This window comes from Heteronotia binoei, chromosome 1 (assembly GCF_032191835.1).
Source record: "Heteronotia binoei isolate CCM8104 ecotype False Entrance Well chromosome 1, APGP_CSIRO_Hbin_v1, whole genome shotgun sequence".
NCBI classification, from domain to species: Eukaryota; Metazoa; Chordata; class Lepidosauria; order Squamata; family Gekkonidae; genus Heteronotia; species Heteronotia binoei.
The window spans coordinates 242,246,072-242,272,551 of NC_083223.1; the positions used below are offsets into that span (position 1 = coordinate 242,246,072).

Here is a 26,480-nt window from a genome sequence, read left to right on the forward strand (position 1 = left end):
TAAATCCAAAATCTTCTTCTTCTCCCTTCCCCTGCCTCTGTGTTATGCAGGTAAAAGCTAGGCTTGAAGAATGACACAGGCTGCAAAGTCTGAGCTCTGTTTTCCTTCCTTCCATCCCCCAACGTCTCTGTTTTGTACAGATAAAAGGTAGGCTTGAAGACTGACACAGGTTGCAAAGCCTGAGCTCCATTTTGCTTCCTTCCATCCTCCAACATCTTTGTGTTGTGTAGAGAGGAACTGGGCTTCTTCCCCCCCCCCTCAGTGTTTGAGAGAAAAGCCGGAGTCCACTGGCACTTTAGACCCATGAAGTTTTCTTCAAGGTATGAGCTTTCATGTGCCTTGCAGTATGTTCTTTTGGGGAGATTTCTCCAGGAGGCCTGGGAGGAAAAGGGGGGGGGATTATTTTTCAGCCGGGAGGGATGGGGAGTGGGCATTCCAGTAGCTTTTTTTTTTTTTTTAACCAAACAACCCCTGGGCAGAATTGTTGCTGGCTGGGGTCATCTGTTGGTAAGGCTTTTTTTTCTTTGTCCCCCCCCCCCTTTATTTCTTTCCCTGCAAGTGATGCTCCGTCTGTATTCTTGGTGCTGGAGGGGGGGGGAAGCAACAGTGGGAGATGCTTTTTGGGCACTGTGTGAGAGAATTTTGGATGGTCCACTGTCCTGATCCAACATGGCTTCTCTTGTACTCTTATGTTCTTTCTTTCCATGTCTTTCTTTTCCTTTCCTTCCATTTCATTCTTTCGCTTTCTTTCCTCCCTTTTCTCTTTCTTTCTTTCCTTCCATTTTTACTGGATGAAACTTTTCTGTTCATCATACTATTGTTGCAGACACAGAAGCCCTGCCAATGAAAAGTTGGCACCCCCAGCTGGCCTTTCTATGAGATTTCTGTGTGAGTGAGTGAGAGTAAGAGGTGTGGGGCAGAAAGAAATTATTGGAGATTACTGCTGTATATCTTAACAGCACTGGAAGTGATGGTACTATGAACTTGGCACCATTTTACTGGTCCTGCTTTTAACAGCTGTCTGACACCAAAATTAAACTCCTGTTGTAGATATTTAAAAGGATGAAAGAAGTTCACTGGCTAAATATCTGCACAACAGGTTGCTTTTAAAGGCATGGGAAACACTGCCAGTAAAAAACTGCAGGCCCCTCATAAATATCCTTTTTAGGAAAACTGCAGAAAAGCTTGTATGAACTTCATATAACTTGAAATTAATTCATTAATTGCAGTACAATTCTCTGCTACCTTTCACAGCAATTTCCCAGTATTTCAGCCAAGGAAAAGTATGAAAAATAGCTGTCAAAAGATTTTCTTGAAACCAAGCATGCTTGGTTGTAGCTTGAGGAAGGGTTCCAATAGTAGCAGCTGAAGGAAGGGCCTACTAAATGTGTCAGCATATTTTGAGGTACAGCAGCTACCAGGGCCCAGTGTGGGTGGTACACAGTGCTGGCATTTCTGATGGCAATGGTAACAGCACTCCCAACTGCATACACTGGCCAGTGCTGTTGAGGAAGGGGTGTGTAGGTGGTGCAGGCAATTGAACATGGGCATTAGGAGTGCTTGCAAGCTGGAGAAGAACACAGAAACAGATAGGTGCGTGCAGGTGTGGGGGTGGAAAGAAAGGACCCTGGGAATGTATGAAAAAGTTGCAGACCGCCCTCTTCCTGTTGGCGTATTCGCTGGTATGCTCTGGGTTTGAGAGGCTTAAGAATATACAGCACACTGACTTGTGCTAACTATATACATTTATTTACAGATTTACAAGCTATAGCTGTCCTGGTGTCAAAGTACTTCGCCAGACAATACATACGATAATACAATACAATACATACGATAGCAGAGGATACACTGTACAAGCTCTTCTCAGTTATATACACATAGCTATATACAAACACCAATCTGTACACAGTGCTGAGTCATCCTGCAAAAGCACAAGTCCTCTGGACAGAACCGGTTTGCACCTGCTAAGGGAAACTGTCAGGAACTGTCACAGATTATGAACTGTCAGTTGCATTAGACTCCAGCCAGAAGTCTTACTAGAAAGCATATGCTGTCATTTCCATCCCCATTTTGGCTCAGCATGAGTTTCAGAGAGATTTTTATGAAAACGAAGTTACTTCAGAAGAAGAGGCAGGTTTGGGGGAGTGCCTTGGAAGTGACATCACAGGAAGAGGTGGAATTTTGGTTCAGTGTGCCCTGGAAGTGACATCACTTGGTCCTTGACCTGGAAGTTACACTACAGGAAATGACATAATTCCTGTCTCCCAGCTCTCCCCCCAAAGTCTCCTGGCTCAACCCCTGAATTTTAGTGGGCCACAAAAGAGAAGTGTAAAAATAATCGGGCCATTGGGGGGGGGGGGGGGAGTTTGGGAAACCCTGCAATAGAAGGCTAAGGCTCATGTGTTCCTTCGATATGGGGAAAAATAGGACTGCAGACAGACAGGGAGGATCACTTCACCTGTGCTATTCAATACATGTACAATGATGAGCCAGAGAGTCGACATAAATTGATGCTACTGCATCAGTTAACAGCCAACATTTTCATTTATTTAGGCACTTTTAACTCACTGTTCTCTGCTCCACACAGACTCAAAGCAGCTTACAATATCAAAAAGGAGCAACTACAGAAAACCATTGATTCTACATGATTTTTACACATTGTCATCCACAGGCTAATCTACAAGATAGGAAAAGGGACACAGCAGGTGGTAACAGCAGGCCTCAGATTCAGTGGGAGCTCACAGGAGAGCAGCTCCTGCACCTTTCTGAGATTTCCACCTCCTTGTCCATTGAATAGTATGTGCAGCTGCATAACAATCCCTGGATGAGCTCCACCACCTATTTTTCTACAAAACGATCCCTGAATAACAGTAAACACTATCCTTCCTAAATGTGCAGGCAAGTATTCCCCTTCTGTGCTGCACACAAAGCCAAGAGGGGCCATAGCACACTTGCCATTCTAGAGGCTTTTGGCTGAACATACAGCAAACTACAGCAGCATGATCTGGTAATGAGGCAAGCAGTTAAAAGAAAGGCAGCGTTGCAGGGGATACCTTTCCTGCCACAAACATGCCATTCTAGATACATCAGTGCATGTTCTCCCATGTGCTGTTGCAGCTATACTTCACTGTATAAATTTTGAATGGTATTGTAAAAGCAGTCTGAAACGTCAAACTTCAGCTTGAGAGGGCAGACTAAAAAGTTTCTGCCATCGTGGAAGGTGATGTAACCAAAGCCAAGGTGCAAATGGCATCCTACTCAGACATGACCAGGTATCAACCTCGCTGTGTTTTGTGTGTGTGTCTATACATTCCCAATCATGGGCCTGCTGCAACATGTAGTGGCCTTTGGGAAGGCTACTGGTACGATCAGCTCTGCAAACAGCACTCTGAGCTTCAGATATGAAGCCTTAGGGACTTAATGGTTACCTCTTGATCCAAGACTAAATTGTTCTGCATAGAGTTTAGGTCTTCAGGTAAGGAAACCATCTTTACTGTGTTGGCCACTGGCAAATCTGAAATCTGTTTTCCAGATGGGAACCAGTATTGACCATTGCTGTGCCACACTGTAAAAGTTGTTTTCCCTTTAATCTTGTCATAGGACTTCTCTTAGTGTTTTAGTTTCATTTTGGAGCTGGAGCTTCTGACTTGTTCCAGAACAGTGTCCTGTCAGATTGATCTTTAGGTGATACAAGGACATCGCTCTTCAGTTCTTGTTGCAAACGTTTTAGCACAGAGGTCAGAACGGTCAGAACTCAAGGATGATCTTAAACATCTTTCTTTTCTTCAGCGTCATTTGCTGCTGGAGTTTTTCCCCAAAGGGTAGCTTTTAAATGGAAAGCTTCATTGCTTCCAGACTTCAAAGTAAACCACTCACCAAGCACTTAGTGACATTATGCCCTGCTCCCACCAAGGCATAGTTTACAAAGGAAGTAAATGATTTTTTGAGCCACAGTGGTACCAAAAGGCGAAGCGGCAGAAGTTGAATTATACTGCCTCTTTACATTTGTCTGTTGTCTTTTGCTTTTATGTTGTTCTGTCTTTCTGGAATGGATCACAAACCTTCTTTTTCTCATGGTGGAAAAGAGAGGGCTGAGGAAAGCAGGTGTTGCCCTCCCTTCTCAAGAGACCCAGAGGTGAGAAAAATTATTGAGGAAGGAGGAGAGCACTTTGAGCGTTGATCTACTCAAGAACCTTCCACAGTCAGCCTGCGCATACACAGTGTGTGTCCGTACATGTCCACTCTGCATAGAGACCACAACAATGAAAATATATTAAACTGACATTTTAAGAGTCACACGTTATTTCCAAGATCCTACATTCCTAGATGTGTGCTATCAGCCCTGACTCCTAACTTGGCTCAATTCATATCTTGGCAGCCATTTTAGGAGTTAGTAGTTCCTCTCTTTGGAGAAGGCGAAATCATGGCTCCCGATAATCAAGCTATGCAGCTCCCCTACATTATGCTAATAAGTGGCCAAACCACTGAGCAGGAAGCTGACCAGTTGATGAGACTGCTACATATCTGCCTGTCTCTGTTAAGGCTCACAAAACCGGGAGGCCACCTTGGTCTAGAAAAGTCATCTCATTAGCAAAGGCAAGTCTTCCTGATTGTAAAATGGGATTACTGTCAAGCTGCCGAGTAGGCCTGATAACTCTTATTGACCTTCCCTGAATGTTTCCTGCAGCCTGCCTCAGTCAGGCATGGGTGAAGCCTCCACCTTCCTGTGTCCTTTTGTCCATCCGGGATATTCCCCAACTTGAATGTAGTCACCTTTTCCTGCTCTCCTGGGAACACCCTGACCCCTTAATTCAATTAGAGCTGAGAAATCCATAAATGCTTGTCCTAAATTCACTCCAGATTTCTGTAATTTCACAATCTTTTCTTTTACATGCCATTTGTGTTGGCTCCTATAACTATTGCTGTTCTGCCAGCCAAATTTGGTAGTCTCATTCCCTCTGCTCATTCAGAGGCTGCCAACTTGTTTTTGTTTTAGAAATCTGGGATATTTCCTTGCCATGAAGGAGCATCCCACCACTGTCTTATTTTTCATTACTTTCTCAGGACATGTGGGAGCTCTGCCGAAGTCCTGCACTATTCTACCATTTTTTCTTGGACATCAGGGCCACCCTACAGATCATTCAAGCTGCTCACCCCCAGGACAGCCTTCACAAATGTGGTTAGAGCTCATTCAAGCTTAATTTCTGGATCATCACCCACCAGTTAAATGGACACCATACCATACCCACATCAGACAACTAAGGATAGATAACTCTTCTCATTTCATTGGACTGAGAACTTTTTCACTGGACTTTTTCATTTATTTATCTCAAAACTCTCTCTCTTTTCTCCTTCTTTTAGGCCATCCACTTAGCCCCTACTCCACATGACTTTTTCCCAATACAGAAATCTTGCTCAGACAGCAGCTAAGCTTTTTCTTCTCCCCTCTTCACTCTTCAGATGCATGTCCTTTGGAGAGTTGCTGGGTCTGGGTTGGGGAATACCTGGAGATTTTGGAGGTGAAGCCTGGGGAGGGGAGGGTTTGGAGCAGGAGGAACCTCAATAGGGTATAATGCCATACAGCCCACCTTTCAAAGTAGCCATTTTCTCCAGGAAAACTGATATAGAATTACCAGTTGTAATTCTAGGAGATTGCTAGCCACCACCTGGAGGTTGGCAATCCTACCCTCTGAAAATAACAATTTCATAATTCTTATACTCAAGCACCATTTAATTTCTGTACCTCTATACTCTCCTAAATAGAATCTAAACCTTGTTTTGGAAAAGATCTGGTTGTTTCCTGGTTACTGGCAGCATAATACAGGCAACTTTGCTTGCCCATTATCTAGGCAAAGATTGCTAAACAATATATTCTGCTCTGAGTATGTCAGATTTACAAGTTAGCCAGGTTTGGGGAGCAGGAAGAGCTTTCCCCAACATGGAACTTAAATTTCTCCAAACTGGTTGCAGTTCTTGGTGACACAACCCAAGTCCACACATGATACACATGAAAGGGAGCACATGTAAAAATAGCATATACCACTTGTAATCTCCTTTCTGTTATTTCCACATGAGGCAAAAAACCAGTGGAGACACTGACAATTCCAATTCCAAAAACTTTAATTTTGAGGTAAATAATTTTATTAAGTTTCCAAGGGTACAAGGGAAAAGAGGGGATAAAGAATGAAGAAACAGGAAAAAAATTTTTAGCAATACAATTATAGTGCATTCTGCATGATATTTGAGATTCTGCATAATATTTAACCTTCCCTATACAATAACAATCAGCTTTTTTCCCCCTTTTGATCATATTACATCTTATCTTCATACTCTATGTAATCTATTTCACACATTATAAATCAACTTTGAAATATCTATCTAGATTATATCACCTTTCTATATTTAATATACATCCTCGGAGACAGAATAATGTTCTAAGTTCACACCACAATATCCATGTCAAGCCATGCATATAGCTTCTCCCAGCTCTTCTTTGCAACTTCCTTCAATTTCTCAGCCAGCAGCTGGGATAAGTAGTCCATTTCCGCCGTATCTAGAATTTTTCCCATCAGTTCAAGTCTATTGGGAATTTCCTGAAGTTTCCATTTTTTGTGCCAGAAAGATTCTAGCTGCTGTATATAAATTAATTATCAAATGTCTCATCTTCTTTGTATAAGTGTTGGGAAGAATGTTCAATAAAAAAAGTTCTGGTTTAAATTGTATCTGTGTCTTCAAAATTTTTTGTAATAGTTCATGGACCATTTTCCAATAGTTTTTTACCACCTCACACGTCCACCACATATGATAAAACGATCCCACATGTTTTGTACATTTCCAACACTTATTTGACATATTGGGATACATTTTAGAAAGTTTTTGGGGAGTAATATACCATCTATAAAACATCTCGTACAAGTTTTCCTTAAAAGCTACCGATCTGGTCATTTTAATATTAGATTTCCATAAACTTTCCCATTCATCTAACATAATATTACGGCCCACATTCTTAGCCCACTGGACTGTACAATACAGTCTCATCTTGCATTTTCATCTGTAGTAGATATGAATATAATTTCAAAATTAGTTTCTCTTGTGAACCCGAGAATATTTTGTCAAATACATAATGGTCTGTATGAAAATCCGTTATCTTGTCTTTAGCATATCTAGATTCTATTTGCAATCTCATCCACCAACTCATTTTGATACCAATATCTTCTAGTTCTTCTCTTGATTTCAAGTAATTATCTTTTTTCAGCAACTCTTCATATTTATATCTCTGATTTGAATTTATAAGATTTGGTGGTGTGAACGCTTCCATCCAAAAACCTTTATTGGCATAACTGGAGACACTGCCATTCTCAAAGGATGCCAAAGATAATGGAGACAGATCCCAAAAATCTGCAGTTCACTTTGCAGTGGCACAGCCAAACTGTGAAGGGCAGCTCAAAGCCCTTACTTCAGTTGTAAAAATGTATATCTGATTTACAGAGTCTTCTGCAGCTGTCACTTATCTTCTGATATATCGATCAACCATTTTCCTCTCCTCCAATCAATACATGCTGAGTTAAGACTAATAAAATTACTTTCCTGCAGCTCATCATATGATTATTTAGCAGAAATCATGTGTACCATGTCACCCTGGCTTGATCTCATCACTCACTGTAACAATTCTGTGAACAGGGCTTAATAGTTCTCAAGGGAAAGGAAAACTTTGGACACAAAGTCACAGTATGTTTAGGAGCTGGCATTAGGGCACTTGTTGCCAAATGGTGTGTGTCCTATGCACTAAGCCCACATGAGGAACTTCATAACTAAGTTCCTCAGCTGCAACTATTTCTCAGTACTGGCTAGACTACTGGTTTGGTCAAAGAGACAACAGTGACAATATCTTAGTTCAGTTTCTACCCATCTTCCAATATCCATGAAAATGCCAGAGCCAGCAAGACAGCAAGAACAACATGTGGTGAAATGGCAAAAGCAAAAGAATCAGTCATGAGCTGGAGAAGATGTGGAGAAACGGCCTGAACACAGATTCTGGTTCAGAAAGCAAACTTACATAATTCTTAAGACTACATCATGGTTCTTCATAAGAAGATACTAATGTCCAAGCTATTTTTGCTTGATTTTGTCATGATTTTTTTTTAAATCCTCAATTATTTTGTTGCTACTAAAGCAGAATGGCCTAAAATGTCTCTTGACACATTAACAGTACAAGCCTGAACCGAGTTATATCCTTCTAATCCCATTGACTTCAGTGGACTTAGAAGAGTATAACTCTGTTTAGGACTGCACATTAAAAATACTGAAATGGAAAGGATAAGAGATTCTGAATTTAAGAATGCCACTTCTTTTTATCATATACCTATTCATTCTGACAGAAAATTTCTAAACAAATTGGGTAATCATTATCTTGTAGCTATCAACTGTTTGTAGGCCCAGTGCACAAACTACTTTTTTGGCACAGTAAAATGAGGTGATTTTTCCAAACTCAAAGTTGAATATGGTTTTCGGGGTGTCCCATGAAATGGAACAATTATTTAGCACACTCCAGAGACATGAAGGCGGCGGGTGGGAGTGTTCTCATTTTTTCCCCTTGAGGACTTTTCCCTCATAGTTTTGCAACTGGAAAAAACTAAGTTAATGGAGTACTAAAAACAACAACACAAAACCATAAGTGATAGTTTCTCTTTTAGAATGACTTAAACCTTTTTAATACATGGTATTATTCACTCAACAAGTGTAGTATGGATTTTTAAAATATAAAATGTACATCTCTATACTCCAGCATGATAAATAGCAGGAAGTCAAAAAGGACTACATCAATCAGGCCACAGACTCAGGAGAAGCTGTGAGAAACCAAAACCTATGATCTCCCACTGCAAACTGCTACCCTGCTACAGGCTGCCGAAGAGTAAGCAGAGCACAAGAGTTAGAGATGTAAAATAGCCAGAAATTTTAAAGCCATCTGAAACATGGGAAAGAGTAAAAGATGAGAACAGAAAACACAAATTTTGTACTCAAGAAAAAAACATGTGTTATTTGGGGAAAAAACCAGTCATACAGCAGGACTATAGGCATATCTGAATGTCAAGTAAACTGTACAACCCTAAAATCATTGAATACTGTATATCACTGAATACTGTACATCACTCATTTTATAGCAAGGTAACCATGGACAAAATGTACACAGGAATTATCATTACTGAATGCTGCACATTGTCTTACATAAAACCTTGTCTTACTTATTCAAATATATTTTTAAAGATTTTCCCGTGCACCCCAAAATTTCTATTTTTTTTCATGAGAAAAACTGAGGAAAAAAATACTTGGCCAGGAAAATCCTTTCTCCACACCTTTTAGTGTCTCAATATCTTTGGACTAAAAGATTCTGACTCGTACAAATCCCCCCTCCCACCCCCAACCTTCAGTTATGTCAAGGGTGGGGAACCTTTTTTCTGCCAAGGGCCATATGGATATTTATAACATCATTCATGGGCCATACAAAATTATCAACTTAAAAAACAGTGCTCCACCAAGGGAGAATGATTCAGGTCAGCAAAATTAATGCAAATAATTGTTTTTCTATTTGAAGTCATGTGGGGAGAGTCTAATCTGGCCCACACACATACACACACACCCGGCCCGGCACCCTAGGAAATGCCTAGGTCCAGGGCTTTTTTGTAGAAAAAGCCCAGCAGGAACTCAGTAGCATATTAGACCACATCTCCTAATATTAGCATATTAGGTCACACACTCATTAGCATATTAGGCCACACCATCTGGGATAATCATGTGCAAACTGAACTGTGACAGTAACCTTTCCAGGCTGGCCAACTTTTCCAGCAATTCTGGCCGGCCAACTAGGCCCCAGGGAGGCTGCCACACAGTACATCTGGGTCCTGTGATCCCTCCCTGGCCCTGGGGAGGATGTTGCACAGCATGGCTGGCCCCCATGATCCTTGCTGGCCAGCCAGGCCCCAGGGAGACTGCCACATGGCTTGGTTCAATCCAGCAATCCCCAAGGGCCACATCAAGTGACGTTATGTCATGGTTGAAGAGGTACTATAATCTGGGCTTTGGGTTAATCCCGTTAACTAGCACCCATCAACACTTTACTGGCACCTGCCAAGTGTTTTTAGGAAGTGGGTGGGGCCAGGTAGGGCTTTTGGCCAGCAGGGTTTCTGAATAGCTATTGGAGATCTGATTGGCAATGCAGATATTTTTAAAATGTTACTTTGGCAGGAGCTGCCATAACAGCACAAGAATCTATGAAGTAAAGCTATGGCAATCGTTTTATACCTGGCTCAACTTCCTGCGGCAGTCATTTTGTGGCAGCCATTTTGTGGCTGTGCCCACCATGCCATGTCAGAATTCTAAACATGACTGAAAGCTTGAAAAGACTGGGGATCCCTGCACTAGCATAAGAAAAGGGACATCACTCTCATATGGACTCCCTTCCAACAGGGAAGGAAAACAGTCCTCTGAAAATATGACTTCCTTAAAAATCAGTTCTGACTTTGTGTAACTAATTAGATGTGAAACCAAAGATTAAAAGCCTGCTAACAATCCGTGTAATGTTTTGTGTTTGTATTTTAGTTCAAATTACAAATCAAAAAGAACAAAGTAATGCAACTCTCATAAATACTGCTATGAAGTACACATTAAGACTGAAGGGCATAATTCTCCAATATATGCACGTAGAGCTACATGTCCATCATCCCTTGTCCTGTGAAAGTGAAAAACAAGTTGGGTGATTCTAAAAAACTGCTGCATTGATCGAGCACTTACGCACCTAAAATAGTTATTGGGATCATGACCAATGTTGAGAATCAGTTCAAGTTGGCTTTGGAGCAATGGGGTAACTTCACATTGAGCTTGGAAAGAGATATATGTAGTTGCCAGAAAGAAGGAACCAAAGAAGATATGAAAGGAACAAAACAAAGGCAAGTCTGATGTGAACACAAAGAGAAGAAAGTGAAGCTAAAACCTGGAGAACCTGTTATAAGGGGATAGAGTAGGCAGCATATTAAGGGCAGAAATATGAATGGAAGATACATGAGTTGAATGATAATAAGAGTAGTTAAGGATAGATGGGGAAAGGGGTCACAGAGAAACAGAAACATGGTACACATCATACAGTGTGTAAGGACAGAAGGGATATGTGCTTCCAATAGTTACAGGGAAGTAACCATTAACCCTTGGACTGGAGTCTCCTAAGAACAAATACAAAGAGATCATAACATACTGAAGGTGGTGGGGGGGAGTGCCTTCCAATTAGGGCTCCCAAGTCCCCTCGCCTAACTGGCAGGGGAATTTGGGGGGGTATTCTGGGGGTGGGTGGGGATGTTGTGTGACATCCCCAGCATGATAACGTCACCTGGAAGTGACATCCACCCTCAAATCTTTAATTGTGTTTGTCTGTGTCCTTTATAAAGTTTGTATCTCTGCTATCTAATCTTAAATAGGTACACACATGCCCCCTGCCAACATGGCCCAGCCTGACAAGGTCTCATTTATGTCTGATCCGGCCCTCATAACAAATGATTTTGACACCCCTGATTTAAGTGAAACAGTGTACACAGTCACACTGTATCCCTTGAGTTAAACCCACTCATTCCATGAAACAGACTGGGGAATGAGGGAAGAAAATAATAAAGTCCTGCAGTAAGAATTTCAGGGTTCAACCTATCAAAGGTATATCTAAGGACCCTGCAATGTTTTTAAAAATTCTAACACCCTAAACTGTGACCCACTGAAGATTGGTAGAGTTTCCCTATCATGTGATGATGCTGTATGTCCTTGTTTTCTTTCTCTTGGTCCCCAGCAGCTTGTTCGGGGACAGGACAGAGGTCAGTGTGGAACAGGACCCAGATATATTCTCCAACCCTCAGAGGCTATTTCCTGAGGGCTGACCATGACCTGAAGGTTTTCAATAGTGATTGGTGAACTCCCTGAGCTTTATTTGGAATTGTAATTTGTTTTTCTGTTAAATATTTAAACATCCACCTCAGTCACTCCAATTTATTATGATCCAAGATCAGAAATCAGATCTTCAGGAACCATACAATTTAGATATATTGAATATACCTTATAAAATACACTGGTTCAATATATATATATATATATATATATATATATTTAAAAAATAACATTTTCTTTTCTCTAACTGAACACGCCAAGGCACACAAAATCTGGCTACTTTAAAAGTAATCCCATTGCATTGATCGCTGAACAGAAGAGACATATAAAATTGGTTAGATCTACCTGGATGATTGGTCATAATTGGATTAATATACATATTTCATTTCATTTCATTCATTTTCATTTTATTTGATTTATATCCCGCCCTACCCCACCAAAGCGGGCTCAAAGCGGCTCACAACATAAAAATTCTAACAATAAAATTCAAGAATTAAAATACAATAATAATTTACATAATTAAAACAACTAATATATCAATACATCAATCAGTCTCAGTGTGCTATTTTATATTCTTCCGTCAGAATATTTCAATGTTTCAATGCTGGTCGGTTATAAGCCAACCGGAAGAGAACTGTCTTACAGGCCCTGCAGAACAGTCCAATGTCCTGCAGGGCCCTGACCTCTTCCAGTAACTGGTTTCACCAGCAAGGGGCTGTGATCGAGAAGGCCCTGTCCCTAGTTGACTTCAACTGGGCCTCCTTTGACCTGGGGATTACAAACAGATTTCTAGAGCCAGATCGCAGCACTCTCTGGGGGGCATATGGGAAGAGACGGTCCCTAAGGTAGGCAGGTCCTAGGCCATATAGAGCTTTAAAGGTAATAACCAGCACCTTGTACCGGACTCGGTATATTATTGGCAGCCAGTGCAGTCCCCAGAGGCCCGGCTGAATGTGCTCCTGTCTAGGGAGCCCTAATAACAGCCGAGCGGCGGCGTTCCGCACTAGCTGCAACTTCCGGGTTCGGCACAGGGGCAGCCCCATGTAGAGGGCATTACAATAATCCAACCTTGAGGTGACCGTTGCATGGATCACTGTTGCCAGATCGTCCTGCTCCAGGAAAGGCACCAACTGCCACGCCTGCCTAAGATGAAAAAATGCGGACTTAGCAGTGGCTACTTGGGCCTCCATGGTTAAGGCAGGCTCAAGTAGTACCCCCATATTCCATATTCATATTCCAAATGTTCTGGTAAAACCAACAATAAAAGAGGACATGCTCAATTGTCTCTATCATACCCAATTGGCACAAAGAGATAGGTATTTCGCATATGGGGTCCTTGCATATCTCCCTTCTAAAAAGGCTCACCAGAGTGAAAGCCAGAGTGAAAGCTCTGCAATATTTGGGGAATTCCAGCATAAAGAAGATGATGATATTGGATTTATATCCTGCCCTATAATCTGAATCTCAGAGCAGTCACAATCTCCTTTTACCTTCCCCCGCCCCACAACAGACATCCTATGAGGTAGATGGGGATGAGAGAGCTCTTACAGCAGTTGCCCTTTCAAGGACAACGCCTACGAGAGCTATGACTTGTTTAAACCAATTTTATTATTCTGCAATATATTGTTATAATACTCATCATCTATTATTAAAAAGTTAGTAAATACACATTACATTTTTCTCTTCCCTTTTCAAGACCCCCGACAATGTATTTTAATTAAATTGCTAAAAATAAAAGGTAATTTTATCTATTAAAGAATCTTCATTAAAAGAAATCAATCTTAGAACAAGAAGAGAAAAAAGAATTATAATCCATCTTCATTATAATCCTTTAGTCCTTATCAAAAGAAAGTTAAAAAGAAAATATGTTCATATAGTCCCACTTTTTAACTGTAGTCCATTTATTATTCCTCAAAAGCTCAACTATTATCAAAAATCGCCAAATATCCTTTAACCTTCCATTGTTTTTCAACATATATTTGAAATTTTCCCCATTCATTTTTAAACTCCTCTAGATCATATTCTTTTAAGATTCTTGTAAGCTTGTCCATTTCACTCCAGTTCATAACTTTTAAAGTCCAGTCCCACTTTTCTGGTATTTTGTCCTGCTTTCGCATCTGCGCGTATAATGTCCGTGCAGCTGAACTACCAAATTATCGTTCTATCTTGTTTCGGAAATTTTTCCATTTGTAATCCCAACTAAAAGATGTCTGGTGCCTTCTTAATGTTATAGCCCAAAATTTTTGAGATCTCTTGCTGAATCATTTGCCAAAATTGTTTTGCCTTTTCACAAGTCCACCACATATGGTAGAAAGATCCTTCATGTTTTTTACATTTCCAACATCTATCCGACACCTGATTATTCATTTTTGCCAGTTTCTTAGGTGTCATATACCACCTATATAACATTTTGAAAGTTTTCTTTAATGTTATAACATGTCGATATCTTCATAGAGTTCTTCCATAGGTACTCCCATGACTCCATCTGTATTTCCTTATTATATTTCTTGCCCATTTTATCATTTGACATTTGACTACTTCATCTTCCGTAGACCATTTCAACAATAATTTATAAATTCTTGAAATCAATTTTTCATTATCACCAAACAGCATTCTCTCCAGTTCTGTTTGCTCTTGTCTTATTCCATCATTTTTAATGTCCTGTTCAAACAAGCTCTTAATCTGTTGCAATTGAAACCAATTATATTTATATTGTAGTTCTTCAGCGAATTTTAATTCTACCTTCCCTCCATGTATTTTTAACAACTGTTTGTATGATAGCCATTTCTCGTCATTGATATCAGAATATAATTTTATTACTTCTGTTGATATCAGAATATAATTTTATTACTTCTGTTGGCACAATCCAAAGCAGTTTCCTTTCATCCCCATATCTTTTATATTTTGACCAGGTATTTAACAAATTGCTTCTTATATAGTGATGTGAGAAAAATCTGTCCATCTTACTTTTTCCATAACACATATATGCATGCCAACTAAACACATTTCCATGACCTTCTAGTAGTAGTAGTTTTCTATTTAATAACGTCATCCATTCCTTGATCCACACCAGGCATACTGCATCACGATACAACTTTAAAACATAACAAAATGTCAAATTGGCTAGTATTTATTGAGAGGAAAACTAAATCTATGGGCATTGATTTAGATTCACTTCTTATGCTATCCCTAAAAGATGCGTTTTTGAAACTTAAGCTCAGAATTCTATATATTGAAATGCAAACGTTATATAGCCTGGCCAACAAGTCTTGCTCCCCGCTGAATTTCGAACTTCCTCTCTCAGTAGGGAAATTAGCGTCATATTTCTCCTCTCTGCAAGCTCCACAGCAACAGTGTGCGTTCTCGTTAACGAGATGTAATGCATTACCATCTGCTATCTTATTTGGTAGATTTAACAAGATTGAGTACTCTAATAGACATTGTCTTTGTAATCCCAAGTGCATTGAAACTATTTCCCATGTATTACTGAACTGTCCCCTTTATGATGATATTCGTTGTATGTACCTGAAAGATATTTTAGCAGATATGTTGGGCTGTGCTGATTCAGGCAAACTTTTAAATGACACTTGTTCTGAGGTAACTTTAACGGTTCCTAGATTCTTCAACAGGCCATGGAAATACGACAGAGAATGGTTCTGGAATGACCACATTTTATTTGTTTTAATTATTTAATTTGGCTAAATTTGACTCGTATATATTTTACTTATTTATGTATATTAGCTCCCTAGGTACTCTATTATCAAGGATTTTATATTATTTATATTGCTATTTTACTGCTAAATCTGCTAAAGGCTTGCTGTTGCTGTTACAACTTTAAATCAGGTAGTTGGAAACCTCCCCTTACTTTTGCATCAATCAAAATTTTCATTTTAATTCTTGTTTTTTTCCCGACTCATACAAATTCTGAAATTTTTCTTTGCCATTTGCTAAATTGTTTATTATCTTTCACTATTGGAATTGTTTGACACAGGAACATAATTCTTGGTGAGACATTCATTTTAATCGCAGAAATTCTGCCCAGTAAAGACAAATTCAACTTGTTCCATTTTATCAAATCTCCAACAATCTTACGCCAAAGCTTCTCATAATTATTTTTGTACAAATCAATATTTTTTGTTGTGATTTCCACACCTAAATATTTTACTTTAGAAGTAACTTCACATTCTGTTAAATTTTGTAGTTCTTTCTGTTTACTCTTTGACATATTTTTGCACAATATTTTCGATTTTTCTTTGTTTATGGAAAAACCTGCCAGTTCTCCATACTCTTGTATCTTATGAAGCAACAATGGTGTTACATGAGTGGGATTTTCATTTATAAACATTACATCATCTGCAAACGCTCTGTATTTATAAGAAAAACCTCTCTGTTTCAAACCCTCTATCTCCTTATCTTCTTGAATTTGCATAAGCAAAACCTCTGAAGTCATTATAAATATCAATGGAGATAGAGGGCAACCTTGTCTTGTTCCTTTACTAATTGTCATCTTTTCCGTTAAATCTGCATTATACAGAGTCTTGCTTGTTGTTCAGTATATATCGCCTTCACCATTCTTATAAAATCTTCTCCCAATCTCAGTTTCTCCATCACTGCAAACATAAAATCCCATTGTGCATTATCAAATGCTTTCTCTGCATCAGCAAAAAATAATGCTACTTCTTTTTCCGGATGTTTCTCATAATATTCAATAATATCTACCTACGAGAGCTATGACTGAGCCAAGGCCATTCCAGCAACTGCAAGTGGAGGAGTGGAGAATCAAATCTGGTTCACCCAGATAAGAGTCCGCACACTTAACCACTATATCAAACTGGCTCTCAAAAGAGATAGATGGAACAAAATTTTGGTTGTTGTTCCACAGCTGGTACAGAGTAGGTCCATTTGCAGGGAGATGCTTCATAACTTTTGTTTAATTATAGCTTTAGCTCCTTGATAGCCAGGGTGCAAAACAGCTGCACAGGAAAAACCTAAGAGCTGCAGTTTGTCCTCAGTTGCTCTAACCTACCCTGAACAAAAACTATCTAAAAGTATTAAGGAAGTTAATCTGGAGGGGGAAGAGAGATTTAGCTTTAGCCAGAAACATATAGCTTGCAGCCAAGCTCGTGACAAACAGGTTGCTTACCTGTAACTGATGATCTTCGAGTGGTCATCTGTGCATTCACACCCATGGGAGAGAGCGCGCCTGCGCTGATCCGATCGGTACTTAACAAGCCAAAGGATTTTCGCGCTCAGCTCCAGTGGGCATGCGCAAGAACCCCACCACGCATGCTCACAGAGTGGGCGTGGACATCCCATCAGTTCCTTCTGACCGCTGTATGATCCTAAAGAGTGCTGAAGGACCGACAGCAGTGGGGAAGGAGGGTGGGTGGTGTGAATGCACAGATGACCACTCGAAGATCATCAGTTACAGGTAAGCAACCTGTTTATCTTCTTCGTGGTCTCTGTGCATCACACCCATGGGAGATTAGCAAGCTAGGCCTATGTCTGGAGGAGGGTGCTGGAGGTCATTCAGACACAGCAGACAGCAGAAGCACATTGCACACTAGGAAAAACACAAGTGTAGATAGACAGTAGAGGCATAGCAGCTTGCTGACCGGCCTAGATCGTAGCTCTGTAGATCTGCTGTATAGACTTCTGTGGATCACCTGATGCAGCAGAGACATGGCTAAGGCCCTAGTTGAGGGACCTCAAGGCAGGTAAAGAGGCAACCCATGGTAAGGGACAGTAGAGCTCAGGATGTCCTGTTAGGCCTCCGGGAAGTCTCTGAGATCTTACAGTTTAGCTTGGAAGAAACTGTGGAGAAGAACAAGTTAGTATTGTTTCTAGAGTTGAATGAAGAACACAAAAGGAGGACCCTTTTGATATCCAAAGAAAGGAGACTTTCTTTATTTACCAACCCACAAAAAGAGTGTTTGCAAAAGAGATGTCAGAGTTACAAAGGGAATTCAGACTCTATTTCCAAGAGAAAGAATACCGCTGGAGAGTGGGGAAGAAGTATATTCTCATCATGAAAACAAAGGGTATCATAACATAGAGCCAGTAGTCCAGCTATCCAACCAGTGAGAGAGACAGCCCTCAATAACGCTGCTCCCTATGACAAGAAATGAATTGAACCAGTAGCCAGGGGTTTGGAGAGGTTCCCTGGCAGGATTGATAAGAGAAAGGCAGATGCCAAGGTGGAGTGGTCATTTGGCATAAAGATGAAAGCCGAGGTGGCCTTTAGGAAGTGAGTAATAGGAGAGTGTGAGGATGACCGGTACCCATCAATGGAGGTACAGTGTGCCAAGACGGCCAGGAGGCTGTCCAACCCAAGAGGAGTTGAGGCTGCAGCCCACAATTATGCCAATAGGATGTTCCATATTTGGAAGAAAGTAGGGGGAGTCTCTGGGACGAGATGGCGCAGAAGAGGAAAGTAGCGATGGCAAAGCCATCATAGTTATGCCCTAGAGCAGTGAGGGCATGGCTTCGGAGTTTGTTGGCTACCCTGGAATTTCAAGGTGCACATGGGAACACGTAGAGGTATTGGCTGCGTCGCAGGAAAGGAGACAAGATCTGGTATCCACTCCTGCTATGGGGTAGAACTGCCGATGTTTCCTATCTTACTCAGATGCTGTCGATTGATGAGTGACCCCAGAGGCATAACAGAGGGTGGAGAAAAACCTCTCAACGTGAGGGGATGACGCCCTGCAGGTTCAAGAAATCACCTGTATGTTCAGGTCCGCAAGTGGGCAGATGACTTGCGGGAAGAGTGGAAGTCCATACCGTCTGTCAACATTCCCAGTACTAGGGTATAAGCATCCTGGCAATAGTCCATCTGTGACAGCTATAAGATGAGGGATGAGGCATTTATGCAAGGGTGAACACAGACCTCTCTGCAAGTGATAGCTGAGGGAAGTGTGTAGTGGATCTTATCGCCAGCGTTCCCAGAAAATGATGTGGTAGTTGGCATTTCAAAGGGAAGTAAATAAAAGTACCAGCCGGAGCGAGGAGATCAACTGATCAGCGCGGCGGTCAGAAAAGAACTGATGGGATGTCCGCGCCCACTCTGTGAGCATGCGTGGTGGGGTTCTTGCGCATGCCCACTGGAGCTGAGCGCGAAAATCCTTTGGCTTGTTAAGTACCGATCGGATCAGCGCAGGCGCGCTCTCTCCCATGGGTGTGAATGCACAGAGACCACGAAGAAGATTCAAGTGTTACTAGGCCTGCCTCCAACCACAGCAAAGTGTTGGGTACCCACTAGGGAACTCCAAAAAGAGATCTCAAAAATTTAGACTGGATTGTTTGCAGTTTGAGATAGTTGTGATATAAACAGGCCTGTGATCCGTTCATAAACTCAGAGACCACCCTACTTTGAAAAACTTTCAAAGCATATGGGATGGGGGATCCCCCTTTAGTGTAAAAATCTTAGCATTTCAGAGGTCATTCTTTGAGTAGATTGTTGAGCATCCCAGGGACCCAATGACTGAAAAATAACACCTAAGTATTTAAATACTTTTACTTGGTCAATCTTGTGAGCATCAATCTGCCATCTATGTCTGGTAAACACCCACCTTTCTCCTGAATATCCCAAGTCCGAGTTAAAGCTGAGCGATTTGCTTTTTTAAAACACTGTAAACATCTTGCTTATTCTGAACCCAGTGATGATTCAAAGTGGGGTTAAAAAGGTTACAGCATGAGCATCACGGGCTTCCTAAAGCCCTTCACTCCCACCCTCACACCATGACTTCCTTCCAAGTCGCAAAACCAGCAAGCATATCCCAGTAAGCTGGAAGCATCAGCCTTGTGCAGGTGGCTCTGAAGCTCTTCATTAATTTCACTTCATCAGCAAAGTCACTTAAAAAAAAATTCTCTAGATCTGGCTTTCAGAATGTAGCAGCACTCATTGACAAGGTGGAGAGAAAACAACCTGCTCATACCACTTCTCCACTTTCATGCCACTCATGAAAGTGATAAAACAACTTCACTTCAGAAAGAAGAGAGCTGCAGGCCAATCAATCTATCTCCCTGAAGCAAGTACTGCAAGACATCCGTTCCTTCCTTCTTTGTTTATATCCTGTCTCAAAACAACTAGACAGAGAGATGTGGGAGCAGATGAAAAAATGCAATTCCCATGCATTTTGCGGGATTAATTGCACAAGCCTGTAAAGAAAGCATGTGACATCCTGAGGACTAAACTTGAAACTTTACATATGAGGCACGGCTGTTTGTTATTGAGGACTGACTCATTTCCAACAGTCTCCCAATATGGTTACCTAGAATATTTTCAGAGGAAGGGCACTCACATAAACATGAGAAACAATCAAGCTCACAGTTTCTGCCCCTTCCACATTTTTCTATGTCAAAATGAAGTTGCAGGTTTGTAGCAGAATGCATAATGGCAGTTTAGGGCTGTTTTAGCATTTTAGATGGGTACAGCTGTTATTCCGATTCTCTAAGTAGACACATCTGCTCATTAGAAAAACAATGTAATTTCTAGCATCTAATTCTAATTATTTGCAGATGATAGATTCCTTATGCAGCATCCATAAAAGGCTCAGCCTTTCCCACTCAGTGATAAACAAACAAGCCCTTTAGGTGAAAAGGGGCAGGGCAAGGAAGATCCCGTATAAATTGAGACAAATATATGCATGTGCAGCTCAGTGCTAGAGCATCTGCTTGGCGTGTGGAAGGTCCCAGGTTCAATCCCTGCTAGCTCAAGTTAAAAGGATCACACAGTCGTTTATGTGAAAAATCCCTATGGGAGAAGCAGGAGAGCAGCTGCCAGCCTTCATAGACAATACTGACCTTGATGAACTGATGTTCTGATTCAGTATAAGGCAACTTCATATGTGAGCAAGGAAGTCTGATAATCAAGATGAAAAAGGGCTTCAATGGGTCTGCCACCAAGGGTCATTCAGCATTGGCAGCCTAAATAAACTGGCTACACAAACATGGACTCATGTACTTAACTGTGATATTGCTAGGTATTCCACATTGTGTCTGTTACCATGGTCAGTAAGGCTTCGTTGCCTTTCAAGGCTAGGCATGCCCTGACCCCTCACTAATGTGGGCAGATCAGATGGGCCTCAGCTATTCTAGGCCCTTGAGCCTTGGTCCTCCTCTGCCCAGGACTGGGGAAGCTCCTGTTCCTCCCACCCACAATGGTAGTTAAGGAAACAATACGGCAGATGTAAGGGTGTCAAGGTTGCACTCCCTATTAGAAAAAAAAAATTATGAAAGGGGCATACCCTCCTCCATTATCACTGCTGCTAAGGTGCCAAAGACAAACAGTGAATTGCTGCTGTATCCTAAGACAAGGATAGGAATGGAGGACAGAAACTGCATTTCAGAATGGAGATGCAGCTCTTTGAAAGAAATCCATATTGTTAACCACTCAGGGGAAAGGAGGCTGGGCAATAAGGGGGAAGAAGAGGAGGCTGAAAAAAAATCTCAGTAGCTTGCTGAAGACACTAGACTGATACTGTGGAAGGGAGGAAGTACCTCTTTCATCATCCTTGCTGCTAGCTTTTGGAGAGAACTGTAGCTCTTACTAGCCACCCTTTGCTCAATGACAGCAAACTGAAGGATAACATCTGCATGGATCTCCTCTCAGCTGTGTCACAGGCTTGTACTGTTCTCACACCAAGTTCTCAAGAGCTAGAGAAATTCCTCTTATCATTGACGTCACCAGGGCTTCATCTAGTCCTCTGTATTGCCTATGTCAGGTACAACCAGGCCCAAGTCCTTTAGTTCAGAACCGAAGGACCTTTGCCATGCATGGTGTCTCACAGTAACCTGCCAGATGACCATCTCTCGGCTGAAACTGCCCCTGCATTTTCTTACAGTGGATTATTCTCAAAGAGAATACATTTGTAATTGCTAAGACAGTATTTGCCTTGGGAACTGCTACTAATGGCCTCCAAACTCAACCTCACAGCCTTACCTTCATGTCCTCTAATCATAAAAGATACCTATAGTATTTCTGAACAGACGGAAAAAAAGAACATGAAATGCAAAGAGGATAAAAGCTCCATCCCTCATTAAAATTATCACCTTTGAAGCTTTGGAGAAATGGGGCTTTAATTTGGGAGACAAAAGATTGCAATAAGGAGGAAACTGTAATAATCAAAGGTGAAAGGAATTTCTATTGTCTCGTATCTCTCTCTCTCTCTCTGGGAATTTTCACAGCACAGACATCTGTGGGGGAGGGGAAGAAAAAAAAGGTTGTATTGTGCCTTTCCAGCTCCTCATTCTTCCCCACCCCATCAATAAAACGCCTGCAATCATACTCTTGAGCTGCGGTGCGATTTCAAGGTTCATCTCTTCTGAGCAGCTCGAACACTAATTATCTCAGCTGTAATTAGTAAGATAATTAAATACTGGCTCACTCATCACTCTACCTTGCGTCGGGACATGATTCTCCCAGAAGACCTTGAGTAGTTTCTCAAAACTGATGGTTTCCGGCTGATAGACCACTCGCACAGCTTCGGTATGGCCAGTTTTTCCTTCAAAAATAACAGGAAAAGAAGCACTGGTGTTAATCGCTGAGACCACCCCAAAGAATGGACTTCTGTCTTGCTCATAAATTAAATTAGTAATCTAAATATGTGGAGGTATTTCTACATTTGTTTACATTATATTCTGTACTACCTTTTCAGAAGGCTCCAGAAGTGAGGAACTCCAAAGGGATCTGTTGAGGCTGGGTGAGTGGGCGTCAACGTGGCAGATGCGGTTCAATGCGGCCAAGTGCAAAGTAATGCACATTGGGGCCAAGAATCCCAGCTACAAATACAAGTTGATGGGGTGTGAACTGGCAGAGACTGACCAAGAGAGAGATCTTGGGGTCATGGTAGATAACTCACTGAAAATGTCAAGACAGTGTGCGTTTGCAATAAAAAAGGCCAATGCCATGCTGGGAATTATTAGGAAGGGAACTGAAAACAAATCAGCCAGTATCATAATGACCTTGTATAAATCGATGGTGTGGTCTCATTTGGAGTACTGTGTGCAGTTCTGGTCGCCGCACCTCAAAAAGGATATTATAGCATTGGAGAAAGTCCAGAAAAGGGCAACTAGAATGATTAAAGGGCTGGAACACTTTCCCTATGAAGAAAGGTTGAAACGCTTGGGACTCTTTAGCTTGGAGAAATGTCAACTGCATGGTGACATGATAGAGGTTTACAAGATAATGCATGGGATGGAGAAAGTAGAGAAAGAAGTACTTTTCTCCCTTTCTCACAATACAAGAACTCGTGGGCATTTGATGAAATTGCTGAGCAGACAGGTTAAAACGAATAAAAGGAAGTACTTCTTCACCCAAAGGGTGATTAACATGTGGAATTCACTGCCACAATGGTGGTGGCGGCCACAAGCAAAGCCACCTTCAAGAGGGGTTTAGATAAAAATATGGAGCAGAGGTCCATCAGTGGCTATTAGCCACAGTGTGTGTGTGTGTGTGTGTGTGTGTGTGTGTATATATATATATAAAATTTTGCCACTGTGTGACACAGAGTGTTGGACTGGATGGGCCATTGGCCTGATCTAACATGGCTTCTCTTATGTTCTTATGTTCTAAGGCTTCAGTATTCAGAGCCAATACACTGCTTTCATGGGTACAACCAGACACTTTACCTTATGAATCACCAGGCTAACCTAAGTTTGGCTGCAAAAGCCTTGAACTAATATCAAAGCAACCCCTGCACCATTTTGCAATCCCATATTTTGCAGAGTCCCACAGATATAATTATTTGCCAGTTGGACAGAATTTGAGTCATGTGCACTCAATAGCTCTCAGTATACAGGTCTGTTTCCCTTGAGAATAGGGTTGCTGACCTGGAGAAGCTGAGGGAGACAGAGAGAGTTAGGTGAACAAAACCTTCAGGGACCTGCTGGAACTACCCCTCTTCCATGCTAATAGCTCTGTTGTCAAGGAGATTGAAGGTCTCAAAGCAGAAGGATGCTAGGATGAGGAGGGAACAACTCTCTTACAAGGGACCCCTTCCTCAGATGAAGTTCCGATATACTCTCATACTGAGGATCAGGCCTCAGATTCAGTGGGAGCTCACTGGAGAGCAGCTCCTGAACCTTTCTGAGAGTTCCACTTCTTCCTTCTGAGAGTTCCACCTCCTTGTCCATTAATAGTATGTGCAGCTGCATAACAATCCCTGGATGAGCTCCACCACCTATTTTTCTACAAAATGACCGCTGCTGAGGATACGCTTTTCAGGGTTGGGTGGAGGTCAGATTTTGGTAGCAGGAGATTCTGGCATTAGGAATACAGAAAGCAAGGTCTAGGATGGAGATTTTGACTGAATGGTGACATGCCTGCCTAGTGCAAAGGATGCATATACCACATGCTGTCTAGACAGACTGACATTGTGAGAAAGGAGTCAATGACGAAGGTGCAGGTTGGCACCGGTGACACTGGGAAATATAGTAATTCAGTCCCAGAGGTTACTAGGCAGTCCCTAGTTTACTAGACAGGTTAAATTCCAGGGCCTCAAAGGTAGCATTCTCAGAATTGCAAGATCAGCTAGATATGCACAGGTTAGGGGTCTCAGTGCATAGATGACAAAGTGGTGCTAGAAGGCTTTTATTTTTAGGCACTGGACAATTTTCTGGGACATACCCAACCTAGAAAAAATTGGCTTCACTTGAACCAAGAGGGAACATACATGCTGGCACTTGATATCAAGAAGTTGGCAGAACAACTTTTAAACAAACTTATTTAAATGCTGTTGACTCACTGTGTGTTTGTAGCAGTGATGAAAACTACAAATTCCACGTTGGGAACTATTAGGAACGAGAATGAAAATCAAATGGCCAATACTGCAATGTATAACTATACTTCCTATATAACTATAATATGGCCTCATTCTGAATCTACAATTCTGGTTGCTGTGACTTTTTAAAAATATTATTCATGTATTTATTTATTTATCTAATTTGGCTTCTGAACCTCCCTACCTCAGGGTGGCTCACAACATGTCAGCAAGCAGCAATTTAAAATTAAATGGCCATTAAGATAAAATATTAAATAGGTAAAAACATTACCCAAAGTCACACAATGATACAGGTTTCCTAGTAAACAGTTCAGATATTGCAATGCTGAGGAAAGTGCAGGAATGCGTGTTCTATCTTAGCAGATGAGGACTGGAGCTAGCTATGGACCAGAGCAGAGATCCACACAGAGGATGGGGTCTGTCACCTGGTCTTGATGGAATACACACAAGGGGTCAAGGAATGCAAATGCATTGGCTTCTGTGCTTTGCTTTTAGACCAGGGGTGGAGAACCTCCATCCCGAGGGCAAGGTCACTTGGTGTGGCCCTCGGAGATTGCTGGGCCAAACCAAGCCATGTGGCAGCCTCCCTGGGGCCTGACTGGCCAGTGAAGGATCGTGGGGCCCAGTCGCGCTTTGCAGCAGCCTCTCCAGGGCCAGGCAGGGATCACAGGGCCCAGATGTACTGTGCGACAGCCTCCCTGGGGCCTGGCTGACCAGCCAGAATTGCTACAGGGACTGGAAAAGTTACTGTCACAATTCAGATAAGTTTTCCCCTCATTTCTTTATTTCCCTTTCTTTCCATTTCTTCCCCCCATTTCATTGTTCCCCTTTATTCCCATTTCTTTCTTTATTTATTATCCCAGATGGTGTGGCCTAATATGCTAATGAGTGCATGACCTAATATGCTAATAATAGGGGATGTGGTCTAATATGCTACTGAGTTCCTGCTGGGCTTTTTCTACAAAAAAGCCCTGGACCATTGCATTTGCCTAGGGTGGCAGGCTGTGTGTGTGTGTGCCAGATTAGGCTCTCCCCACATGACTTCAAATAGAAAAACCATTATTTGTATTAATTTTACTGGTCTGAATCATTCTTCCTTGGTGGAGCACTGTATTTTAAGTTGATAATTTTGTATGGCCTGCGAATGATGTTATAAATATCCATATGGCCCTTGGCAGAAAAAAAAGTTCCCCATCCCTGTTTTAGACCTTCCAAGGACATCTAGTCAGTCACTTTGTGAAAAAAAAACAATGCTAGGCTAGATGGACCATTCACCTTATCCAAAACAGCTATTTTGGGCTGCGATCACACACATTAAATAATGCACTTTCACATCCACTTTCAATGCCATTTCCAATTGGATTTTGCTGTGTGAACTGGCAAAATCCATTTGGAGATTGGAAACTGCATTGAAAGTGGATTGAAAGTGTCTGTGATTGCAGCCTTATGTTCTTATGATGACAGTGGTTATCATAAGGGTTTGGAATGCCAATTCTGGTTCTCTTATTTCTGGAGGATTGGGCTGTTATTTGTCATGTGAATCAAATAGTTGTCATTGGATGTCTAGTATTTAAACAACCTGCAATTACAATTAGACCAAGTGACATAGGCAATTCATTACAAATTATTGAGTAACTCCCTTACAGGAATAGTCCACCCAATGAACTTGGTTAATAGCTCTCAGCTGTTAGTTAGAGATTATATCTATCTTACGGTTCTCTTCAAGCCTAGAACAAGAGTTTCTCTGATACTGCCAAGAATACTGACAATCAGATATGT

General features: G+C 41.4%; 1 protein-coding gene across 3 annotated transcripts in view; it reads right to left on the minus strand.

Annotated features, from left to right (window-relative positions):
- MSRA (methionine sulfoxide reductase A) overlaps positions 1 to 26,480 on the minus strand; it is a 353,827-nt gene that overhangs the window by 112,711 nt on the left and 214,636 nt on the right. For all 3 annotated transcript variants that reach the window (XM_060250067.1, XM_060250083.1, XM_060250076.1), the window contains exon 4: positions 22,320 to 22,424. In XM_060250067.1, coding sequence (XP_060106050.1) covers positions 22,320 to 22,424 — 105 coding nt within the window. The remainder of the gene's footprint in view (positions 1 to 22,319; positions 22,425 to 26,480) is intronic.